Source organism: Rattus norvegicus, chromosome 6, assembly GCF_036323735.1.
Source record: "Rattus norvegicus strain BN/NHsdMcwi chromosome 6, GRCr8, whole genome shotgun sequence".
NCBI classification, from domain to species: Eukaryota; Metazoa; Chordata; class Mammalia; order Rodentia; family Muridae; genus Rattus; species Rattus norvegicus.
Window position 1 is genome coordinate 31,644,319 of NC_086024.1, and position 24,260 is coordinate 31,668,578.

Genomic DNA, 24,260 nt, shown 5'->3' on the forward strand with positions numbered 1-24,260 from the left:
GTACACTGTGTGGTTTACATTTGCCTCAAGTTCCTTCTGCCCTGAGATCTGTAGTGTAGGGTTTCCCTTCAGCCATCAAAGCCCTCAAGTCCACTTGAGGTTTGCTTTACATAAACTGGCTTCCTCCATGAGGTTTTTTCCACTCCCAGGCAAATCTAGGTCCTGTCAAGTGGCCAGCCAATATTAACCATCACGTGGTGGGTCTCTTCTCCTCGGCCATCCCACAGGGAGAGGCACTCCCTGAACAGCTGGACCCTGTAAATGGCAGCTGACGCAGACCACAGACGCTAATGAACTCACGGGATGCCGCGGCAATCAGAACTTGCCAGAGATGTCCTCTAACAGATGCCAGCGATTCTGGGCTGTGAGGAGCACGTGCTTGCAAGACACACACACACCCAATCAGAACGACCGAAGCTCAGCATGGCCAAGTAGCCACGGGTGTGACAGTGGCTACAAATCACTGAAGGAAATGTGCGGTCATAGCTACCGTTTCCCAAATTGCCCCGGGGGCACGCGTGCTGAGCTGAGAAAAATATTATGCCACGTTGTTTCTTTTTTTTTTTTTTTTTTTTGGTTCTTTTTTTCTATTTTTCAGAGCTGGGGACCGAACCCAGGGCCTTGCGCTTCCTAGGTAAGCGCTCTACCACTGAGCTAAATCCCCAGCCCCTCGTTGTTTCTAAAAGGTGACCCATGACTCTAAAGTGACGTGCTCCAGGAAGACTCTGAATGACCCTACCCTACAAGGTGAAGCACACACTTCCTATCCACTCATTGACCTCCCAGTTGGCCCAGTTTGAGGACGCATCGCCCTCCTACACCCGCTCTGGGCCACAAGCCCTCTCCATTTTCTACATGGACTCTGAATGGGAATGGCTTTGAGGAAGGTCAACGGGTGGAGTCACGCTATGCTAATTGGAATTGCTGTCCTCTTAGAGATGGGGAAACGAGTCTGGCAAAGCTTTTAGGGTTGCTTTGTAGGAGTTCCCTTCGACATGTGCAGGGGTGTAAGAGGCTCCATGAAATTCACCCTCCTTTAGAGTAGAGAATAACCAGGGATCCCTCGGGAAGGGAGTCTGCTAAGTAACACCGAGCCTTACAGACCAAGATGAATTTGCATAATTTTAAAGGGACACTAACCTTGTTTTTAAATTTTTTAAAGATATTTTCCTGCATTCGGTATATGCATTTTGGGGGAACTTTCTAACTCAGTATAGTTACAAATATATGTCATAAAGGTGAGCAGACACGGAGGAGAGAGAGGAGAAAGAAGATAAAGTACACAGTAAAAGAGAGCGAAAAGCCAGGAAATGATTAGGAAGCCAGGAAGGCTCTTGAATATCTGAGGTCACTCCACTAAGGGGGTTCCACGGGGTGACACCGTGCTATGAAAGTTTAGAACCTTCTCTCTTTAAACTTTCAAACCCTTTCATTCTATCTATCTATCTATCTATCTATCTATCTATCTATCTATCTATCTATCGTCTATCACCTATCATTTGTATGGAGAGGGCACATGTTCTCTCTCTCCCTCTCTCCCTCCCCCTCCTTTTTCTCTTTGTGGGGGAGAATGGGGGTACATGTACTGCAGCTCACAGAATATCAGTTTATCCCTTTCTACCACATGTGTCCCAGGGATCAAACTCCAGTCATCAGGTTGAGCAGCAGGAGCCCTCACTGCTGAGCCATCCGATCAGCTCAAAGCCTGTAGACTCTCCTGGACAGGCTCCTGAGCTTCCAAGCCCTGTCAGTATTAGTTGGACACCTTGCCACATCTTGAACACAAGACGTCCTATGAAGATTGGTGAAAGGGGTCAACAGGGGGAGATCTATGTGCAGCAACCCCAGGCCAGTGATACCTGGATCAGGAGCCGCTCAAAGGGGGTCCCAAAGCCCACCTGAGTGCGGATGCAGAGTCACTCCTGGGACTGAGTTCCTGATGAGCCAGCCTAGAAGGCAGGGGCAAGATGGAGGACACCCTGCCAATGATGGACACCCTGCCATCACTGCAAGAGCAATGATGTGTAGTCCCCAGGGTCAGGGAACCCAGCCCCTAGTGCCCCTTTCCCTACAAGCCCTTCCTGAAAGAGCAGACAGGCAGTCTTCTGTTGTTCCTTGGGTATCCCCCACAGATATCCCTCTGCAACCCCTAGCAGCTGGTTAGAGCAGCGAGCAAGATGGCTGTCCTCTCACCCGAAACTGCCCATCAACTGTATCACCTCCTCCAGTTCTTTGTCCCTGGCCTGGGATGGGTAGGTTGGTGTCCTGACTCTTGCACACTCTCTAGCTAACACAGAAGCCCCTGTGACCTCTCATTGGGGCATCTCTAGTCATGATCCTTCATTTCAGGACCAGCTGCCTGATATTCAAGACTGTGATCCTAGGACAGAGCACCAGAACCTAGCATCGCAGGGGCACAAACGGTGCAGGGCCAGGTGGTCAATCCATTGTTACTATTGTTACTAGGTGTGTGTGTGTGAGAGAGAGAGAGAGAGAGAGAGAGAGAGAGAGAGAGAGAGAGAGGGAGGGAGGTACAGGAGAGAGAGAAAATGTGTGTATGAGAGAGAGGGGGGGAGAGAGAGAGAGAGAGAGGTCTAGGCTATAGATGATTCTCCCTCCCTTTCTCCCCCACTTCCTCCCTCTCTCTTTCTCTCTCTCTCTGTGTCTAGATTCTAAGTAATCCCCTCTCTCTCTGCCTCTCTGCCTCTCTGTCTCTGTCTCTGTCTCTGTCTCTGTCTCTGTCTCTGTCTCTGTCTCTGTGTGTGTGTGTGTGTGTGTGTGTGTGTGTGAAGGTATATGGATGTGTTTGTGTTTATGCATGGAAGCTTGAGGTCAAGCTCAGTTGTCTTCCTTATTTATTTATTTATTTATTTGTTTATTTATTTGTTTATCCAACCTATTCACTTAAAGACAGGTCTCTTTACTGAACCTAGAGCTTAAAGATTCAGTTAGCTTGGCTGTATTAAACTCCAGGAATTCTCCTGTCTCCACCCTTCTGTCACCCCAGAACTGTGTTAGAATCCCTTGCCCCTGCACCCACCTTCAACATAGAAGTTCCTGGAATCGGAACTTAGGTCCTCATGCTCGTGTGGCAGACACTTTTCCAACTGAGGCTTCTCCCTCGCCCCTGGTTGAGGCACAACATGGTTTATCCAAAGCAGCCAGTCCCACCCATGTTCCCCAAGCCTTCTGAGCATCCACAACACTGGGGATTAGCTAGACAGAACAGGAGACACCATGGATACTACCCAAGAGACCACGAAGTTCCAGATCCCCATGAGAAGTGCCCTGACCCCACATTGCCCATCCTCATGTCCTTTGCACGCTGTTGGCTCTGAGTGGCCCAGCCTGCTCGACCCTGCCAAGTGGCAGGAGCTTCCATTCACAGAGCTGGGAGAAGACACCTGAAGCTGGACAGGTTTATCTGGTGCTGCTGAATAATGAATTCCTGGGCTACTGGCTGCACAACACACACACACACACACTACACACACATGCTGGGCTGACAACTCAAGAGGGGCGGGGCTGGCAGGGCTGCACGGCTCTGATGAGCTGAAGGAGCAGCTTGCTTTGGTTGCCTTGGTCTCTGTGGGCAGCAGGAGGAGGAGGCGGCAGCAGCCAGAGAAGAGGGAGGCGTGTGAACCACGCTCCGCCAGCAAGCTTCTTCCCGCTGCTCTGGCACTACCCAGGTTCTCTCCGCCAGTATGGCCCTGATCGTCCACCTCAAGACTGTTTCTGAGCTTCGAGGCAGAGCTGATCGGATCGCCAAAGTCACTTTCCGAGGTAAGGAAGCCCCTGTCTCAGGAGGACGCCAGTTCTGCAAGCTGGCTCAGCCCATGTTCTGTGAGTTGATAGGGGCGAGAGAAGACTGGGAGGAGGGGTAGCAGTCACAGTGGCTTCAAGGCTTTCTAAGAGTGGCCACCTGCCCCTGGCCTGACCAGCCTTTAGGCTTCCTATGGTTCCCCCCCTGGGCCAACATGCCAGTGTCCTGGCAGGGTATGGATTCAATGAGGCAGAAGTAAGGGTTTATCCCTGTGGTCTCACAAACCCAGGACTAAGGACCCAGCCCAGCGCCTTCCTGGGACCTTTACTACCACCACCCCAGCCTGGCTGCTGTCTGCTGAATAGGAGTCTATGCCTGAAAAGACCAGAGTGGCTGATAGAAACCATGGCAGCCAGTGGTACTCTACCCTCCAGTGTGATAAGGATACTCAGAGGCCTTTCTAGACCTTCTATGTTTCTAGACAGGGACATTACTCTGACCTCTCCTCTGTGGACTCCTCCTAGCCCCCTTCTGCATGCACGTGTGTATTATAATCTATTGTGTACCAAATCTGGGGACCAGAAATGTGAAGATGAGTGTGAGGCAGGCTCTGTCCTAAAGAGCCACATCTGGTCAGGTACGGGACGACACAGTTAGCAGGCACGCATGAGTGTGTGATGCAGAGCAGAAGGGGGCCTGATTACCCTGACCAAGACTGGGAGCTAGTAGAGAAGACTTCCAGGAGGAGGCAATGCTCAACTGCTGGCTGAGAGATCAGCAGAGGAAGCAAACAAAGAAAAGGATGGCATGAGAGGTATTGGGAAGAGCGTGCTCTGTGGCTGGGAACAGAGCTGGAGAAAGGAGACACGGAGACTATGTGAGCCAGAGCTCTGAGAGGGTGCAGAAGCTTGGCTTGGCTCCAATGAGCCAAGGAGCTGAAGCTGGGCTTCATCCAGGGCATCTGGTGGCCCCTGAGGATCAAGTAGAGAAATATAAGAGCCGGCTTATCTCTGTGCCCACCCACCTCTGCAAAATTCAACCTGCCTAGCCACTTGGACCAAAGTCAATGTGCCCCTCTCCAGTGTGGCGTCATCTCCCTCATAGAGGTCACAGGGAATGAACTATGGCCAAGGATGTACACTGTCCCTACAGTCTGCCAGGAGAGAGATACGAGACAGGGCAAGTCACTAGACATTCCAGTAGGAGCCTCCAGGCACCCTGCATCACCCACTCGGACCCTGGGCTTTCCACCTGAAGCTTGCTGTTCACAGAGCAGATGGAAGCCCCAGCTATGTCTATGGCGGGAGGAAGGCAGGCAGAAAGGATCAGAGAGTGGGCTGGACCACCTACTGCATTGCCTTGCCGGCCACCCCAGTGGCTGCTTTCTCTGCAGTAGCCTAGCTCTCCGTGTGCCACCTGCTGGCTTGTGCTGGCTTTAGAAAAATCCCTGTGCTCCACACACAGCCCTGGGCCTGATTCTTAGCCCTAGGATGCTTGGTGGCTACAGTCGTGACACCACAGACTGGACTGAGCAGGGCTTGTCTCCTTGCCAGAAAGAGAAACCAGGGTCCAGAGAGGTGGTCAGCGATCTAGTGAGGGAGAGGGACAGTGGCCCGAGTGTCAAGTCTTCATCCTGGCTACCCAGTCCTGTAATCTCTTTTGCCTTCTCCAGGGCCCACAAGGAGTGGGCATCCTGTCCATCAGAGAGTTATATTTTTTTCTTTTTCTCTTTGCAGGGGGCAGTGTTAGGCAATTGAACCCAGGGTCTCCCCCATACTAGATAAGCTCTCCACTGCTGAACCATACGTGTTCTTACCTCCTGTTTCTAGCCATCTACTCACTCTATAGCCCAGGCAGGCCTTGAACATGCACTCTTCCTGCTTCAGACTCTCGAGTAGCTCAGACTACAGGCTTGCCCCACCAGGGCCAGCTTTCACCTCTTCCTTTGAACCACCAGGCCAAACACCCAAGTATTAGGCTCCTTGTAATCCGTGCTCTCCTCATAGTCAGAGGTAGAGCTTCTGGAGCAAGAGGTGAGGGGCAGGCAGTAGGAACAAGAAAGATGCAGCCAGATTTCCAAAAAGAGAATGCTGAGACATTCACCAGGTGCACAGCAGGCAGTAACTACTGGCACCCCAAAAACACCAGCTAACACCACCATTTCTGAGGGAACTGACCAACAGCAGGACATGCTTTCCTGACATCAACAGTCCATGATCAAACCATACTGTTCTGGGGGGGGAATTAGAAAATAGAGCTTAATGCCCCTCCTCTCCAAAACTCTCCAATAAAACCGGCAGCAGATGGGGTGAGGGGCCAGCGTGGGACCTAAGGGTGAAGGAGAGGAAGGTCCTGCCCTGAGAAGTTGCAGAGAAACAAAGAGGCATGGACTCCACCCTGCCTCACCCAGCATGGGCCTCCCAGCAGCATATAGGATACAGTAGCCCATTGCACTGAGGGGCCTCCGGTCTGCCGGAGCCAGCTCAGGAGTAGGTCAGGTGCAGGATGCCCACTGGCTTCCAGTTTCTCTGTTCTTACTTCAAGTAATCACCAGAGCCACAGAATGCAGGGTGGGAGCTGTCTGTCTGTCTGTCTGTCTGTCTGTCTGTCTGTCTGTCTGTCTGTTTGCCTCTATGACTTCTGCTCAGCCCCCGTGATGCCCTGGCCCCCACTGCCAGATCCCAGTGGTACCTTGTCATCTCTACAGTTCTCCGCTGAGCCTTCTTGCCAAAACCCAAGGTTGAGAACCTTCCAGACTTTCACGTGTTCCCCTGGACTGCCTGCTGGTACAGGTCCTCTGTAGTTAAGGCTTCCTGTGGGGGTTCGTCTTTACACCCCTCCTCACACCCCAGCTTCCGTCCTACTACATTGAACGCTGATTCTCGAGGTGCCGAGTGTTTCCTGCTCGAGACTGTGTACTTCTTTGTTGTAGAATGAGCCCCATCCTCCGACTTACAAATGTCCATCTTGTGCATAGTTCAAGGCCCACCTCATGTGCCACCTCCTCCAGGAAGTCTTCCCCCTCCCTTCCATATCCTGTATACCCTCCTGGAGCTCTGCCATAGTTCCACTGTGTGCACAGTCACATTCTGTGAGCTCTGCTGCTTCCTGAGGATCCTCATGGCCGAGAGCAGATCTCAGCTGAGCTGCCAAGCAGCCACCATAAGAAATGACCTTCTTCTCTGAGGTCTCTGAGTTTTTTGGTTTATTTGTTGGTGTTTTGAGACAGGATCTCGTGTAGCCCAGGCTGGCCTTGAACTCACTGTAGCTGAGGATGAAAGAACTACAAGCATGCAGTACCGTGTACCACTCTTTTTACTGTTGGATGGGCTTAAAGTCTTCCACCATGGCCCCGTCACTGCTTGACTAAGTTCAATGTGTCACCAGAACTTTATGCTACAGAGAATACTCCGATGAAAAGAGGTCTCAGGGGCCAAGAGCTAAGAACACTAGCTCACCTTGCTTCTATCAGCCTCTAGCTCGGAGAAGCTTCAAGTTCCTTTAGCAAATGTTGGGGGTGGTCCAACCCAGTAACCATGTCACTCAGAGATGCAACAGTCAGGGAGTGCTTCCTGTAAGGGGAGGGAAGGTTGGCCTGTAAAAGCACTACATCTGCTTACATAGATACCGGAGACGTGAGGATGGGCTGTTGGAGAAAACTACTGTAGATGGAGGGACAGAGTGGATTCCCAGCCAGAAGAACAGCTGGGAGGCCAGACAGGTGGCTAGAGGCAGGGGAATGGAGGCGAGTGTGCCCGGAGGACAAGATTTACCCTAGAGGTTTTGTTATTTATTTGTTTTGTGATTATGACTTCTTTCTGGAACCATCTTTGCCATCCCCAGTAAGGGAGTTAGACTGTCCAAAGCCCCCATCCTCAATATTTCCCTGACTGCCTAGGCCATCCTAGCACCTCTGCTTTTGGAGAATGGGTGTTCCTCTTTCTGAAAGAAGAAGACAGAGGGGCTCCCCAAGAACAGCACCTGCATCCCATGTAGGTGTGGGCACAGTGCTGTACTTTGGACATAGATATAAGGAATGCAGTCCTAGCTTCCTTCCATTCCTCCAACACACCTGGGGACACCTGGGGATACCTGGGGGACACCTGGGGACACCTGGGAAACACCTGGGGGACACCTGGGAAACACCTGGGAGATACCTGGGAGACACCTGGGGAACACCTGGGGGATACCTGGGGGTCATCTGGGCAACACCTTCTTGCCTAAACCCCAGGGTGTTGAGAGCTTCTTCCTCCTCCTTCTACCTTTCCTCTTCTCCTCCCTCCTACCTCTCCCCCTTCCTCTTCTTCTTCCTCTCCTCCTCCTCCTCCCTCTCCCCCTCTTCCCCTGAGCAGATGCAAACCTGGTAGGGAGCAGATATTCCACCCAGAATGTTCCCTGGCCCTTTTGCTTTGATAGGAGAAGGTATTTTCATGCTATGAAAATGACTGTCGAATCATCTGCTACAAAGGCTTGCAGTGAACGCTGCTGGAAATGTACGGAGAGAAAGCAGACCTGCCAACAATTCCCCAGAGCCAAGGCTCACTTATCATGTCCATCTCTGCTGGCAACAAAAAAAAGCTACCTTCTCCTACCTACACCCACTCCTTGGTCAGACAAAAAAACACGGTAATAAAAGGCTTCAAATATATGCAAGAGGAGGGAGCATAGTCCCTTGCAGTTCTGACACCCTCTGCTCATGTCCCATCCTGGTCAAGATCTCCTTCTAATTCCTTTCAATTACCCTGAAAAAATCTATTATTTCATGTAGAAATATTCAAGCCATAGATATAAAAAACATATATTTTACTGTTCCTTAAAAATGAGCAATTTCTTTGCACTGCCAAGCACTCGGTCCACAGCAATTTCCTTTGTCTCCTCGATGTTGGGAATTGTTTTCCAGCTCAGGGAAAGCTGCTTCTGATGTGTCCTGTGAGTCAAGCAGTTAATCATCCGTTCACCCAGTCTTTCATTCATCCACAAACAGTATTTGAGAACCATCCATGTGCCAAACTCTGCTCTAGACCCTGGAGGGACAGCAAAGAGGGTGTCGAGGGGGGAAGGACAGCCCTGGCACCACCGCCGTGAGTGCGCAGAGGATTGCAGAAAAGGAAGCTCAGGTGCCAGGGTAGAGCACGGCCAGGGGGTCTGCTGCAGGAGATCGGCAGCTCTGACAAGGCAGGACAAAGGCTGGAGGTAGCACCCATCCAGCCACCCTGCAGCCAAAACGGGTGGGGCCTGGGGGATGTCAACGGAAGGAGGGCACGTGCTGCCAGGGAGCTGTCCCTGAGTGTGGGCCAGAGAATCTTGGCAGGGTCAAGCCTACAGAGTAGACTAGTGTGGGTTTGGGAAGATGACTCCCTGGTTACAGTGCTTGCCACATGAGAGTTCAGAGCTCCAGAACTCATGTTCGCAGGATACAGTGGCTGGCCTGCAATTCCACCCTGGGGTAGTAGAGGCAGGGACTCCCCACAGCAGGCTAGACATGGAGAGTAGTCATATGGACTTGACTAAAGATTATCTCAATGAATAAGGTGGGTGGCTGATACAGAATGAATCCTGGCAGCCTTGGGCCTCCCCAAGCAAGCACACGTGTGTTCACATTCATGAAAAATATACATGCATGTGAGAAAATGGAAAAAAGAGGAAAGAAAAAAAGACCGGTGCAGTGTAGTGTGCGGGAGTGAGCCAGGGCTCTAGGAGCTGGCCATGAGGCACCGAGGCTGGAAAACGGTTAACCGTGGGTTTTGGTGGCACACTGAAGCCTTCAAACTCTGTTTGCTAGGTGGATGTGGGGAGAATGTATGGAGCGGGGTTGTGGGAGGCTAAGATCTGGTTCAGGAAAAGAGCTTTCCATTTGGTTCCTGACTGCAGAGAGGAAGCTGGGGCAGGGTACAGCTAGGGATGGCTAGATGGAAAAAAGTGACCTGCTATTCAGAGAGGCAGCTCAGAGACGAGTAACTGAGAGGGAAGGAGAGGACACCTCTGGATAGAGGGCAGGTGTGGCTTGTTGACACAGGGATTGGGATTTTGAGATGCAGGGATCAATAAATTCAAATAAGACCAAGACCATCCCTGTCCTTGCCTCTTGGATGACCCTGCTAGAATTCAGATGTGGAGTCCCAGGCAAAAATGAGGAAATAATGTGGGGTAAAATGATACTTGGGACACATATACTTGCAACCATATACACACAGGTACTGCTCTGGGCAGTCTCCTCTGGCCTCCTGACTGAATACCGGCAGACATGGAGACGTCAGGCCAAACTTCTGAAACTGTGAGTGTCCGTGTGGGCACCCCCAGAACTGGAGCATTGACTTCCAGGAGCTGCTGGTCAGTCAGTGATGGGGGTCACTGTGTAGTCTGAGGGCAGGTGATGACCCCACCCCAAGAGACTGTAATGCCTTCCCAACTCTTTAAGTTTTTCAAGGTGTCCCTATATGCCATTCTTCAAGAAGGCACACCACTCCCTACCACATAGAGAAAGATAGAGACCCTGGATTCCCCATATCTTAGGGTTTCTATTACTGTAATGAAACACTATGGCCAAAAGGCAGGTTGGGGAGGAAAGGGTTTATTTGGCTTATACTTCCAAGATGCTGTTCATCACCAAAGGAAGTCAGGACAGGAACCTGGAGGCAGCAGCTGATGCAGAGGCCATGGAGGGGTGCTGCTTACTGCCTTGCTTCTCCTGGCTTATATATAAGTACACTGTAGGTATCTTCAGACACACCAGAAGAGGGCATCAGATCCCATTACAGATGGTCGTGAGCCACCATGTGGTGTCTGGGATTTGAACTCAGGACCTCTGGAAGAGCAGTCAGTGCTCTTAACCACTGAGTCATCTCTCCAGCCCCTGGCTTGCTTGCTTATAGAACCCAGCACCATCGGCCAAGGGGTGACACCACCCACAATGGGCTGGGCCTCTCCTATTGATCACTAATTAAGATCTTATGGAGGCATTATCTCAGTTAAGGTTTCCCTTCATTCGGATGACTCTAGAGTGTGTCGAGTTGACACAGAGCAGCCAGCACATCCTCTAAGGATGCTCCATTCTCAGATGGCTCAGCCTTGGTTTAGTCACCCACCTCAGGGAGCAGCAAACACCTCTAGAGCAAGGAGGCACGCCATCGCGTACGGCACAGGGAAAGGCAGTCATATGGCCACACAGACATGCAGACCTCACATTGAGCCATGTTTCACAGTTCTAGAAGAATCTCCTTCGACAGAAACCCTGTGATGTTCTCGCCCATTCATGCTTCCACTTTAATTATTCTTACTTCAGTATTTTTTGTGTGGAGGGGTGTTTTGTCTGTATGCGCATACCTGCTGAGGCCAGGAGAGGGTTTCAGCTTCAGTAGAGCTGGAGTTACGACACCGATGGTTGTGAGCTGCCACGTGGGTGTTGGGAATTGAGTCCCGGTCCTCTGGAAGAGCAGCTGGTGATCTTAACCACTGAGCCATCTCTCCTGCCCCTGCATCTTTTTTATGTGAAAGTTTAGCATAAAATTGGCATTGTGCTTGTAACAATGCTTTTACTCCATTTGAGAATGTGAACACAGCCATTCTCCCTTCGTGCCTTATATTCCTAGTACCTGGCACAGAATGGGTTCTCTGCACAGTTTGTGGCTTACTGGGGTTGCAAGCATTTCTGTCTGCCTCTCTATTGGGAGAATCTACCTCCCAGTATCTGCTAGCCCTGCCCTGGCCTGTAAGGCAGCAACTTCCTCCTTCTCTGACTCCATGATTCTGTCTGAAAATTGGGACCCAGTGACATCAGCACACGGAAGAAGATTTGAGCTGCATCCGAGAAATGGGCTTCAATAAGATCAAATATGGCTTAAGGTCCTTGCCCTGTGTCACCTCTCAATGAGCCCTGTCTGAGTCCGACTTTCTGGGTGTTAGCAGGGTGAGGAAGGGGAAATGGGGATGATCCTTGACTAGGAATAATGGGAAGTAAAAAAAATAGTGGCTGAGGGGCCTTTGCTTAGCTGAGAGTTGGAGCCCCAGGAAGTCTCCTGGGCTCAGCTCTGTGAGCAGCTGGACTTTAGGACACGATTTAAGGAGCTTGAGGACTATGTTTTTGGGGGGAGGGCAACTAATTTTGAGTTGAATTTCTTTGTTGTACTGTGCTCTCCCCTGCCAATAAGAAAGAAGAGTACTCTATCAACACCGATGGTTATTGTCAAAGGAAATTGCCAACAAGCAGATGAGAGAGTCATTAGGGAGATGGGGGACCTGACAACCCCTCCACCAACGTCACCCTAACAGGGTTTTCTGAGGTATTACGCCCAGAACTGAGGAACACACACTCATCTTAAATATCTAGGGTATTGTCGTCATCGTGACAGGCAACGTGCTGCAGGACTCAGGTGACGCCCGGGCCTGGGAGATGGCTCGGCAAACTTGGCAACCTGAGTTTGACCCACAGAGCCCACAAGGAGATTGAAGGAGAAAACCAACTCCATAATGTTGTCTTTTGCCTCCACATGTGTGTGTGGCATGTGCAAACACATACACATACCATACGTACATGTTGATAATTAAGGGAAAATTAATAGACTGGCATCCTGTACACTGACAGGGAGGTCCAACCTTTTGAAAATGGGATGTTGTCATCTACATATGTGTGCTGTATTCATAGCTACTAAGGAGCATGGACGGCCCATGGGCCTCAGGTTGGGCACATTAACACAGGGTATGTATGGTCTTTGACCATAATGAAATTCATTATAAAATCAATAGCATTGTGGTATCTTTTAAATTCCAGAGTATTTGAGAATTAAATAATGGTCTTCTTTCTAATCTGAGACAAAGAAGAACACAAATGAGCAATTAGGAACCATCAGTGACTGGGGCTGTAACACATACCTGGTTTGTGTGCAGCTCTGGGTTTGACACTTGCTTCCTCCCCACAAGCTCTAATTTTGCAAAAGCAGAGAAGGGTGCTGGATAAAGTGTGTGCTACACAAGTGTGAGGACTGAAGTTCAGATCCCCAGCGCCCACATAAAGCTGGGCAACCATAGAAGCCACCTGCAGTCTCAGTACTTGGGAGGTAGAGACGGAGTCCCTGGGAAAGCTGCATAGCAGAGTAACTGGATGCAATCAGCAAGCTCAGCTTCCAGGACAGGCCCTGAATCCTCACATAAAGTGGAGAGCAACTGAGGAAGCCACCAACCTCTGGCCTACACACCCGAACTCTCTCTCTCTCTCTCTCTCTCTCTCTCTCTCTCTCTCACACACACACACACACACACACACACACTTATACATACACATATACATACATGTTCACACACATACACAAACAGACTCACATGCATACACACACAGACACTCACACATAAATACACTAACATGCATACACACACATGCATATACACACTCTCAGACACACACTCTTAGAGACACTCATACACTCACACACACTCACATGCATACACACAAATACACTCACACACTCATACACATACTCACATGTATACACACACACACACACACACACACACACACACTTGTGTGTCTAATGGTTTTCATAAGCACAGATCTAAAATCCCTTAACAAAATATCAGCCAACAGAGAAGTAACAGATAAGGACAGTGCATCATGACACGCAAGTTTTATCCCAGGAAAACAAAGTTCTATTTAAAATTATAAAATCAAAGCATTTTACCGTGTAAGCAGAATAACTGAGAAAAGCTACATGGTTCTATCCACAGTTACATAAAAATCATTAGACAAAATTCAATATGCACTCAGCAAAGCAGGAATAGAGAAACTTGTTAATCAGATAAAGGACTGCCCCCTCCTATCCAGCTAACCTCACACTCCACAAACCTGAACATGGAAATTACAGGTGAAATAAAGTTGTTTCCCTTATTGCTCTGTTCGTTACTAAGTAGCATTTTAGCCAAAGCTATAAGACAGGAAAAACAAAACACACAGCTTGGGAAGGAAGAGGGGAAATTTTTTCATGAAGACCTTACTGGCTTGGATGGAAAAGCCCAAGAAACCTGTGTGAAAACTACTCCAATGAGTGCAATTTAGCAACTTTTTAGGACACGGGATTGAGACGTGCAAATATTTCTATAGAAACAACCAGCTGGAATGAAGAAATTAAAAAATAATTATGTTTACAATTGCATAAAGTATAAAATATTCAGAAATAAGTTTTGTCAAAAACGTTGGCATAAAAAATAAATAAGACACTGGAGAGAAACCAAAGGACATCAAATACAGAGCAAGCGTACTGGTCAGTGGGAGGAATGTTCATACTGTAAAGGCACCAGATCTCCATTAACTGCTCTGCAGAATGAGCCCGGTCCCAGCAAAAGCTACAGCAGGCTGTTTCGTAGACCAGAAGCGATTTTGAAACTGTGTGGGTGTGCCAAGGTTCTAGGATAGCTCAACCAACTTTGAAAATAGAGATGTCTGGGAGTCTCACTACTTGATTAAAAGTCTATAATGTCACAGGAACCAAGTCAGTGCAGCGTTAGCCCAAGACTAACTAATAGACAATGGGGTAGAATACAGCGTCCAGAAGTGGATCTCATGGGCATAAAAATGATTTGAAGTCAAGGTAATAGGTTTTTCAAAGAACTAGAGACATACCTGGGAAAGATGAACTTCACACTCCTCCATCACTCTACGCACAAAGAGGAATCTAAGACAGATTACTAAAGCTAAGCATTAAAGGGAGCAAGGGACCTGGGCAGAGTGGAGCACACCTTTATCCTGGCACTCTGGGGGCAGAGGCAGTTGGGTCTCCTTGAGTCTGAGGTCAGACTGATCTACGGAGTGAGCTCTGGGACAGTCAAGGCTGTATGGAGAGTTTCTGTTTCCAAAGATGAGGGAGGGGGAACGAGAGAGATGGCTCAGAGGTAAACAGTGTCTCTGGGTAAACGTGAAGAGCAGAGCTCAGATCTCCGCACCCATGTGACAAGGTTGGATGTAGTCTCACAGGCACCAGTAAGGAGCACAGAGGAGCAGAGACAGGAAGATGGGTGGAGCTTGCTGGCTGCCAATCTAGGGAAAACAAACAATCAAAAACCCCATGAACTGTAGGTTCATTGAGAGACCATGCTTCAAAAGAGTAACGTGGGAGGTGCTGGGCGGGGGGAACACGGTGCCGTTCTCAGGCCTCTGCACATGCACACAGGCGTGCAACACACACACACACACACACACAGGCATGTGCATACACCACACACATACATATAAAAATTAAAATAAAATTTAAAGCTAAATAACAAAAAGGCTGTAAGCGTCTAGAAGAACTTCTAAAATGCATTTGTTATATTCTTGGATTACACAAAAATTTCCTAAAGAAAATATAAAAACCGCCCGTTGTAAAATATGAACCTAATAAGTTAGGTCTTCTAATAATTAAAAATTCTTATTCATCATAAAATACAATTAAGCATACAGGAGGGCAAGGCGCACACAGGAAGAAAATATACACAGCAATAAAAAGTCAAATGGGCAAACTTTTTAAAGGGCTCCAGAGACTTGAGCAGATTCTCATAGAATAAGCCCCCAACCCAAAAATGGTAATAAGCGGCACTAAAAACAGTGAACTTCAAAGTTACGGGAGCTGCTGTCTGGAAGGCACAAATAACCAGAAAAGTAAAAGTCTCACACTAATCAAATGCTTATAGAATGTGACATAGCTGGATATTTTTATATTACTGATAAGTCTGGGAAATGCAGCCATCACTCAGAAAACTCCTTGGCAGTTTCTGATAAATGTAGCCATTGTGCCCCAATTCTGCTCCTAGGCATCTCCCCAAGAAAGATGAAATTACATGTCTACAAGAAGAGATGCTGTTTTTTTTTTTAATTTGGTTTTTGTTTTTAATCACAGCAGATTTACTGATATTAGCTGTCCCCGCTTGCTTTCTATTGCTGTGATAAGACACGGAACAAAGGCAGCATGTGGAGGAAAGGGCACGTTCGGCTTGTAAGTTACAGTCCGTTCTCGAGAGAAGCCAAGGCATGAATGCTGCTCAATGGCTTGCTCTTCGTGGCTTGCCGGGTCTGCTTTCCTACACACATCAGGCCCACGCAGAGGTGGCACCGCCCACAGTGGGCGGCACTCTCCCATAATGGTCTGCTTTCCTATACACATCAGGACCACACAGAAGTGGCACCGCCCACAGTGGGCGGGACTCTCCCGTAACAACTATTAATCAGGAAAATGCTGTATTCCCACAGGCCAAGCTGGTGGCGGTAATTCTTCAATCGAGGTTCCCTTTCCCCAGGAAATTCTAGTTTGACAACTTACGTCAATAAAACCAACAGAAGCAACCGTCTAGCACACAGAAGTGACCTAACTGTCTATCAACAGAACGCCCCAGCACACTGAGGTCTATCGATACTACAGAATATTATCCAACCATGAGAATGAATAGATTGTCCCACCATATGATGAGATCTATATGTGAGGGTTGAGAAGAATGATGGGAAAATGCATCTACATTGAACATGCCCTTGCCTCTGGTCAGAATTTCCTATGTAATATACTCTACTTACATTCGTAAGCATTTACATTCATTGTATGTATTATATGTGGTCTAGCAGTGGGAAGAACATGGAAAGGTGTGTGTGAATTAAATTCAAATGTTGTAAATCTCTGTGTACAAGGGACTCTAGCACCCATAGATTTCAATATCCATAGGGAACTGGTTCCAGGAGCCCTCAGACGCTGAGAACAGCTATACCGCTGTATGCACCAATATGAATGGGTCAGAAAAACATTGACTAAGAGAAGCTAGACACACAAAAAGCACATCTGGGGACTGGAGGAATAGCTTGGTTGGTAAAGCACTTACCCTGTAAGGACAAGGAACTGGTCTTAATCATGGTGGATTAAGTACTTGGTGGCAAGTACTTATAATTCCAGTGCTGGGAGGAATAGTCAGCCACTAGAGCCCTCTTCTCACACTCTAGGCTGATGAGAGATCCTGTCTCAAAGGACACAGTGAAAGGCACTCGAGGAACAACTGACAAGGTTGTTTCTCCTGACTATGTGTATACAGGCACATGCATGAACACACACACATGAACATGCACACACATGAACGTGCACATGCATGAACATGCACACAGGCACACACACACACACACACACACACACACACACACACACACACGGAAAAGCACCTTCTATAAAATACCATATGAATGATGTTTAGGGTGGGAAAAACTCTGTGGCAAGAGAGATGGTTCTGTGGTTAAGAGCACTTGTTGCTCTTGCAGAGGACCTGGATTTGGTTCCCAGCACCCACATGGTGGCTCACCCCCGTTCCATGGGATCTGATGTCATTCTTTGACCTCCAGGAGCATCAGGCATGCTTGCGGTGCATTTACATACATGCAGACCAAACTCTCACACACAAAATAAAAGTAAACTTTAAAAGATTATGATGGGATAAAAAAAAAAAGTCTTTGATGACAGAAATCAGAGCAGAGCAGTGGTTAAAAGCTGACATCTCCAGGTAGATATTATCTGGGAAGGGGGTCTGGGGAATATATTAAAGAACTGAAAACGCTCTATATCTTGACTGTGTAGTAATTAAACACTCATGAGCATTTATTAAGACTCATTAAAATATACCCTTAAGATCTGTGGATGTAAATTTTGCCTAGTTAAAAAAAATCATAATCACACTTAAAATACCTAAAACTTGAATAATATTACAGGTGAGTGAAAAATTGTTTCTAATTATATGCTGCTAAAATTACACCATAAATGTAATTCATAGTAGAGGAGACAACTTTTATATTTAGTACATGACTTAACGGCCTAAAGCAAAGACAGGGCTGTTCTGTGGAATGGTGGCTGTTTTCTGCCTAATAATAAAAGATGCACAAGTGCTGTTCTAAACACCACCCTCCACCCATTTCGTAGTGAGGAGACTGAGTCAGAGAGAAGTAACTAGGTTGGGGGTGTGGGGCTACCAAGTGGCAGAGCTGGCGTAAGAGCCACAGCTCCTTTCTACATAACACAGGACCAGAAAGATGGCCAAGCCTGTGAAGGCTCCTCTCTTCTGTGGCAAGCCTGGAGATAAGAATTCAGGTCCTAGAGTCCTTTTTTAAGGTGGGAGGAAAGAACCAACTCCACAAAGATATCTCCTGACCTCCACATGTACTCAACCCTCACCCAAGCAATCATCATGCTTTCGTACACAGTGATAATAAATAAAAACTTTCAAATATCTACATAATGGCCCTGTGCTTGTGAAGACTTGGTTTTATGCTCAGACGTGCTTCAAAGAAACCTCTTGCTGACTGCCTCAAGGTTCCAAGACGTTAAACTGGTCCAGCATGGTTATTCCCGGGTTAACCGAGATGATGATGCAGGGACCGTGTGTGGGTGGGACCCCCAGCTCCTGGGCTCTACCCAGGCCTACCCATCCTTGCTGAAGCCTTGCTCTCTCCATTGCATTCAGAGCTGTCATGCCCTGCTTCCTGCAGCTTGTGAATGCAGCTAGTCTTCGGGGGATGGAGGCTGACATGGAGTGGAGAGACTGAGGATGCCGCAGAGAGGTCTCAGGGCTGCTACGGAGTAACAGGAAGCGCATGACAGCAGGGGAGGAGAGGGGGCCTTGAGGAACTCCTCTGGGCCCATTTCCCGAAATGAACAGTGAAGTGTTGCTGATATTAAGTAATGCAAGAAAAGAATTAGGGCAGGACTGGATGGGAAAGTGTTCTGTTCAGTCTCTCATGGAGTAACAGTGACCTAAGGGCTAGTAGCTCTTAGCAAAACCAGGTTGAGGCTAGAATTTGTCTTGAGACTATTTTGCACTGTAGAAGGTGACTAACCCACCCTGGACTCAGCACCAGAACAACTCTTCCTCTTCCTCCTCCTCCTCCCCTCCTCTTTCTCCTCCTCCTCCTCTTCCTCCTTCTCTTCCTCCTCTTCCTCCTCCTCTTCCTCCTTCTCTTCCTCCTCTTCCTCCTCCTCTTCCTCCTCCTCCTCCTCTTTCTCCCCCTCCTCTTTCTCCTCCTCTTTCTCCTCCTCCTCTTTCTCCTCCTCCTCCTCTTCTTCCTTCTCTTCCTCCTCTTCCTCCTCCTCTTCCTCCTCTTCCCCCTCCTCTTCTTTTTCTTAATATAAGGTCTTCTGTAGCCTAGGTTAGCCTTGAACTTTCTATGTAACTGTGTCTGCTAGTTCTTGTCAACTTGACACAAACTAAAGTCACTTGGAAAAGGGGACCCTCAGTTAAGCAACGACCTCCATTAGATTGGCCTGTGGACATGACGGTGGGTGTTTCTTAGCTGATGATTGATGTGGGAAGGTCCAGGCTACTGTGGATGCTGCCATCCGGGGCAGGTAGTCCTGGGATGTATTAGAAAGCAAACTCTACAAGCCATGAGGAACAAACCAGTAAGCAGTATTCCTCCAAGGCCTCTGCTTCCGTTCCTGCCTCCCCCAGGTCCCTGCCTCCAGGGCCTGCCTCGGCTTCCCTCAGTAATGGAGTATGTACAGACATACACCAAACAAACTCCCTCCTCTTTTCTTTTCTTTTCTTTTTTTTTTTTTTTTCGGAGCTGGGGACCGAACCCAGGGCCTTGCGCTTGCTAGGCAAGCGCTCTACCACTGAGCTAAATCCCCAACCCCAAACTCCCTCCTCTACACGCTTCTTTTGTCCTATGTTTTATTCACAGCAAGGAAGAACCAAACTAAGACAGTAGCTTAAGGAAGACTTTGAACCCCTACTCCTCCTCGGGACCCTACTTAGTTCTTCCTTCAATGGCTACGTTCTGGGGACGGTATTTCTCCCACCACCATCAGGACTTAGCCCCTTCCTTAGCTCTATGTCCTTTGAAGATTTATATACATTCTTGCCTGGATTTCCCGCCTCACCGGCCAAACTCTTGGTGATCTAGAACCTGTTATTCTTCTGTTATTTGCATTCATGCCTGAGTAACAGCCGCCCTGCCTGGCTAGGCAGACTTCATTTCCCCCTCTTCTGTGCTCACACTTCATGCCGGCAGCCTAATTCTACCTTACGTAAAAGCTTCTCTGAGGCTGACACGTCTCTCCCTGTGGCTTGTAATAAGCTCCTAAAGATTCTAATTATCTCTGTTCAGCTTCGTTCCGTGAGGGCTGAATGGCATGGCCGACACAGGCTGGGGAGGGGAAGACCTCTCGTCGCCTGTGGAAATGAAGGAACTTACGGGCCATCAGCCCTCTGTGCCTGCTTTGTCTCAAAGGTCTGTCTCTAGCAGGACCAACTGGGAGAGAGAACTCAGTCTGTGCGGGTGGCGTATTTTGTGCTGTGAAATCACACCCCATAAGAAGCTAGGGCATCAGTGACCCTGCACATAATACAAGCCCTCGGCTCACCTGCATATAACAGGGTGACAGGGGGAGGGTATTTTTAAATGGCAAATTACATAAAGTTTCATTGTATTAAGATCCTGAACCCTCCGAGTCATGGGAATATCAGATAGTGTGGTCTTTAATGACATTCTGAGCTCAGCTCTACGTTGACTGGCAGGGGAGGGGACCGTTTCAAACCAAGCATCTCAGCCATCGGAGGGAGCGAGGGTGCTGTTCAATTTTCCATCTAACCTCCTTCTCACCTGACCCCTCTCCACTCAAGGAAACGGTGATTTTCTTTCAAGCTTTAGTCTCCAGATTCCCTGTGGCAAGAAAGGGGATTGGGCATTAGGAATTCTTAATGGTTTTGTTCGAGGCCATTTAAAAATGAAGCTGAAATGTCAGTCTCTAAGACTGGTGGTGGATAAAGTGGGCTCTAAGTGGAAATGAACTCGAGTAGGAAGAGGTTCACAGTCTCCAGCTTCCCCTAGGAAAGACAGGACTGCTTACTAAGTCTCCCAAAACGTAGCTCTTCCAAAGTGTGTTTTGTTTTCTCAGGGCGTCTCTCTCTGCACTGTTTCTGCATGATTTGTCTAAGCAAACATTTATTTATATTGGCATGAATATATTATAGGTATATGGAGGGAGAGAGAGTTCAGCTCCCTGTCTGAGACTATTCCTCACAGCTGCATCCCCAGAGCCCTAGACAATGAGGTTTTAGTGCATCTCCAAGTGGAGCTGAGCTGTGAGGTGTACACTCCACAGTGACTAATTTCACTGTGTTTCACGTCCCCTCCACAGGGCCATGAGAAGCAACAGAGGAATGTTTTATGCACATTCAAACCCAACAGCACCTCTTAGACCTCACCTGCCTCCCATGGCTGGGTTTCCCAGCTCTTCATTCCTGGAGACCCCAGAGCACAGCCATATCTGAGGCTCATTAAGACCTTATAGGATGAAAAGGCCTTTGATTATTCAGAGCAGTGGATCCTTGGGGAAGCCCAATGCACACCAGTGCTCACCTGATTCCGGAGTTAAATTGTGTGTGTATGGCCTGAGGGAGAAATTAGCAGAGGCTCGAAGCTCAGGTGTGATGGCTCATGCTTCCCTCCCCTCTGTTGGAGCTTTCTCTTCTCCATTTTTTCCCCTTTTGTTTTGTCCCTGGCTAGTGCTAAAGACTCTTCCCTGTCTTGTCTATTTCCCATCCATTTTCTGTGTATACAACTTCCCTGCGTTTCTGCAGTGCCGTCTTTATCTCAGATGCAACTAGGCAACCGTTTCTACATGTCTCTGCCCCTCGCACACATCACACACACACATTATGCACACATCACACACAATATCACACACACACTTAGTATATATCCCTACCCCCACACACATCACACACATATCATACATACATCACACACACACATCACACACACACTTAGTACATGTCCCTGCCCTCCCACACGTACATCATACATACATATTAAACACATACACATTAAACATATACACATTAAGCACACACACATACACACACACACACACACACACACAGAGTTGTTTATGTGAACCTAACTTCAAAACCCTGGCTTCCTGGTCAGGGGCCATCTCTCCCTCCTGTGTCATAAAAGCCATTCAGCCCCCAGAAATTTCTTATTAAACAGAATAGCCATTCTATTCTGAGCATGCTGGCTCACACCTGGAGGACAGTTGAGTTTTCAAAGCCAGGCTATAGTGCCACACTGTTTCAAAACCAACAGGATAAGGCCACTGAGACCAGAAAAATCAGAGTTCATTCCTAAGGGAACAAACCTGGCCAAGCCTGTTTGCTCGCCTCTCTCATCTGTGTCATGGTGAGGGTCAGAGGGCTTATCCCACCTTTCCTTGGCCCAGTGCTTGTCAAGAGGGTCTTTGAATCTTCTAAGAGAGGAGGGCACAGCATATTTCCCTAATACCAAATCACTTGGCCACCCAACCATGGCCACCAGCCCATACTAACTCCCAGACAGAACTGTGCTCAAATTGAGAAAAGACTTCCATAAGACAGACCACTGGTTGAAGTTGGTGAGGATTTAAATGTGTCTCTCTTTTGATTACAAAAGTAAAGTATAATCTTTAATTAGCCAGGGATACAAATCAGAGACAGTGTTTGTCTAGTATACATAAGGGCCTTGTTTCATTGTTAGTCACACACACACACACACACACACAGACACGGGCACAGACAGACACAGACACAGACACACACAGACACACATACAGACACAGACACACAGACACATAAAGACACACACACACTCACACACACACAGACACACAGACACACATAGAGACACAGACACAGACACACAGACACATAAAGACACACACACACTCACACACACAGAGACACACAGAGACACACACACAGACACAAGACACATACACACACACAAGACACATACAGACACACACACAAACACACACACAGACACATAAAGACACACACACACTCACACACACACAGACACACAGACACACATAGAGACACAGACACAGACACACAGACACATAAAGACACACACACACTCACACACACAGAGACACACAGAGACACACACACAGACACAAGACACATACACACACACAAGACACATACAGACACACGCACAAACACACACACAGACACACAGACACACAGACACACACACACACACACACACACACACACACACACACACACACAGAGCCAGAGGAGATGGCGCAAGCCTGACATCCCAGTATCTGGAAGACTCTGTCAAGTCTTGAGAGGTAAAGGTTAGCATGAGCTACAGATAGAGTCGGTCTTCAAGAAACAATAAAACAAGCAAACAGAAAGCTAAACAATTATAAGATCCATATATATATGTATATATACATATACACACATATATACGTGTATATACATATATATATACATGTATATATACATATAAATGTGCACACACACATACACATCAGTAAAGGCCCGAAGCATGTATATGCTTCACAGTATCTACCCCTTGCTCCACAGAGATGGTTGTTTAGCAATTGCGGTCTTTCTGCAAGAATATATGAAATATGTATGGAGTTGTTTTGCTTAAGAAACAATATCCTATCATAGTGCCACATTTTTTGAATAGTAAGTAATTGTTAAGTAATAATTTCACCATCTTCTACTTGGTTTCTTCCTGATAGAAATTACAACCCTTCTCATAGGATCCCATCCCATTCCAGAACAGTGTGCACCCTCCTTGTCTGTATCATTTTTATACCTCACACACTGTATGTTTTATATGATATTGACAGGTCAGTTCCAAGCCTGTGGCTTCCCCTTTCCAGTCCCCTGAGGGTGGGATCCTGTGGACATTGTCTGTCTTCTTACCTAGAGTCCCCATGATTCTGTACATCAAGTAGTCCACACTGTTTCTCAGCGTGCTTCAGACTAGTTGGTGCCTTCAGTCACTGCCAGCCCACGCCTCTCCACCTGCCCCTGCTCTCTCTTAATTCGATTCTTCCAGTAGCTTGGCCCAGTCTGGATAGGTCTGAAAAAAGATGATTTTGGCCTTTCCACTCAACAGCCCTCATCTGAGGAGGCAGTGTGGGATAGGGAGGGTGGTCTGAGACACCCATGTCCATTTCAAATAGTCTATTATATGAGCCAGCAGGAAGGCGGAGTCCACAGGCCAGGCAAGAAGGGCAGGGCACAGGCAAGAAGCTACCTGAGCCTGTCTTCTTTGCAAGGGGGCTGGGGCACAGAAGTGGGAAGGGAGACAGAGTGGGAGAAGGAGAGACTATGGCCATGGACGTAGTGGTTGTGTTACCATAGGCTGAAGGTTCTTTTCCTCAATTCAGACAGTAATCGTGAGCAGGCAACACAGCAGCTCCCCTAGTGTCTACAGCTCCTCAAGTCAACTGGTCTACCCCTCCACCTACAACTACCAGCTGGTTTGGGGGGACTCTTGGGTTTTCAGAGCTTGCGACTCCTCTAGCTCTCTATAGCTCACCACTGTGCTGCAACTGTCAGCTGCTCTCAGACCCCTGGTTACTGGCCACTTTCAGTACTGGCCATCTTTGGTGTAACCAGTCAAAGGTGCAATGAATGAGCTCAACCTGCCAGTAGAAATCGCCAACACACAAAGTAAAGCGGACTGAGAGAAAGGCCATCGGGCCAGGTGTGGTGGCAC

The 24,260-nt window shown here is 48.0% G+C and overlaps 1 protein-coding gene across 11 annotated transcripts in view; it reads left to right on the plus strand.

Moving 5' to 3' along the window:
• The first annotated feature begins 3,550 nt into the window (after positions 1-3,550).
• The window catches only part of Otof (otoferlin), a 96,608-nt gene continuing 75,898 nt past the window's right edge, over positions 3,551-24,260 (plus strand). For 6 of the 11 annotated variants that reach the window (XM_063262552.1, XM_006239833.4, XM_039113005.2 and 3 more), the window contains exon 1: positions 3,572-3,783. In XM_063262552.1, the coding sequence (XP_063118622.1) occupies positions 3,705-3,783 (79 nt within the window). In that variant the 5' untranslated portion in view covers positions 3,572-3,704. Of the gene's footprint in view, positions 3,784-24,260 lie in introns of all 11 variants that reach the window. The other 5 variants (XM_063262556.1, XM_017594387.3, XM_063262558.1 and 2 more) reach the window with 3 other exon arrangements.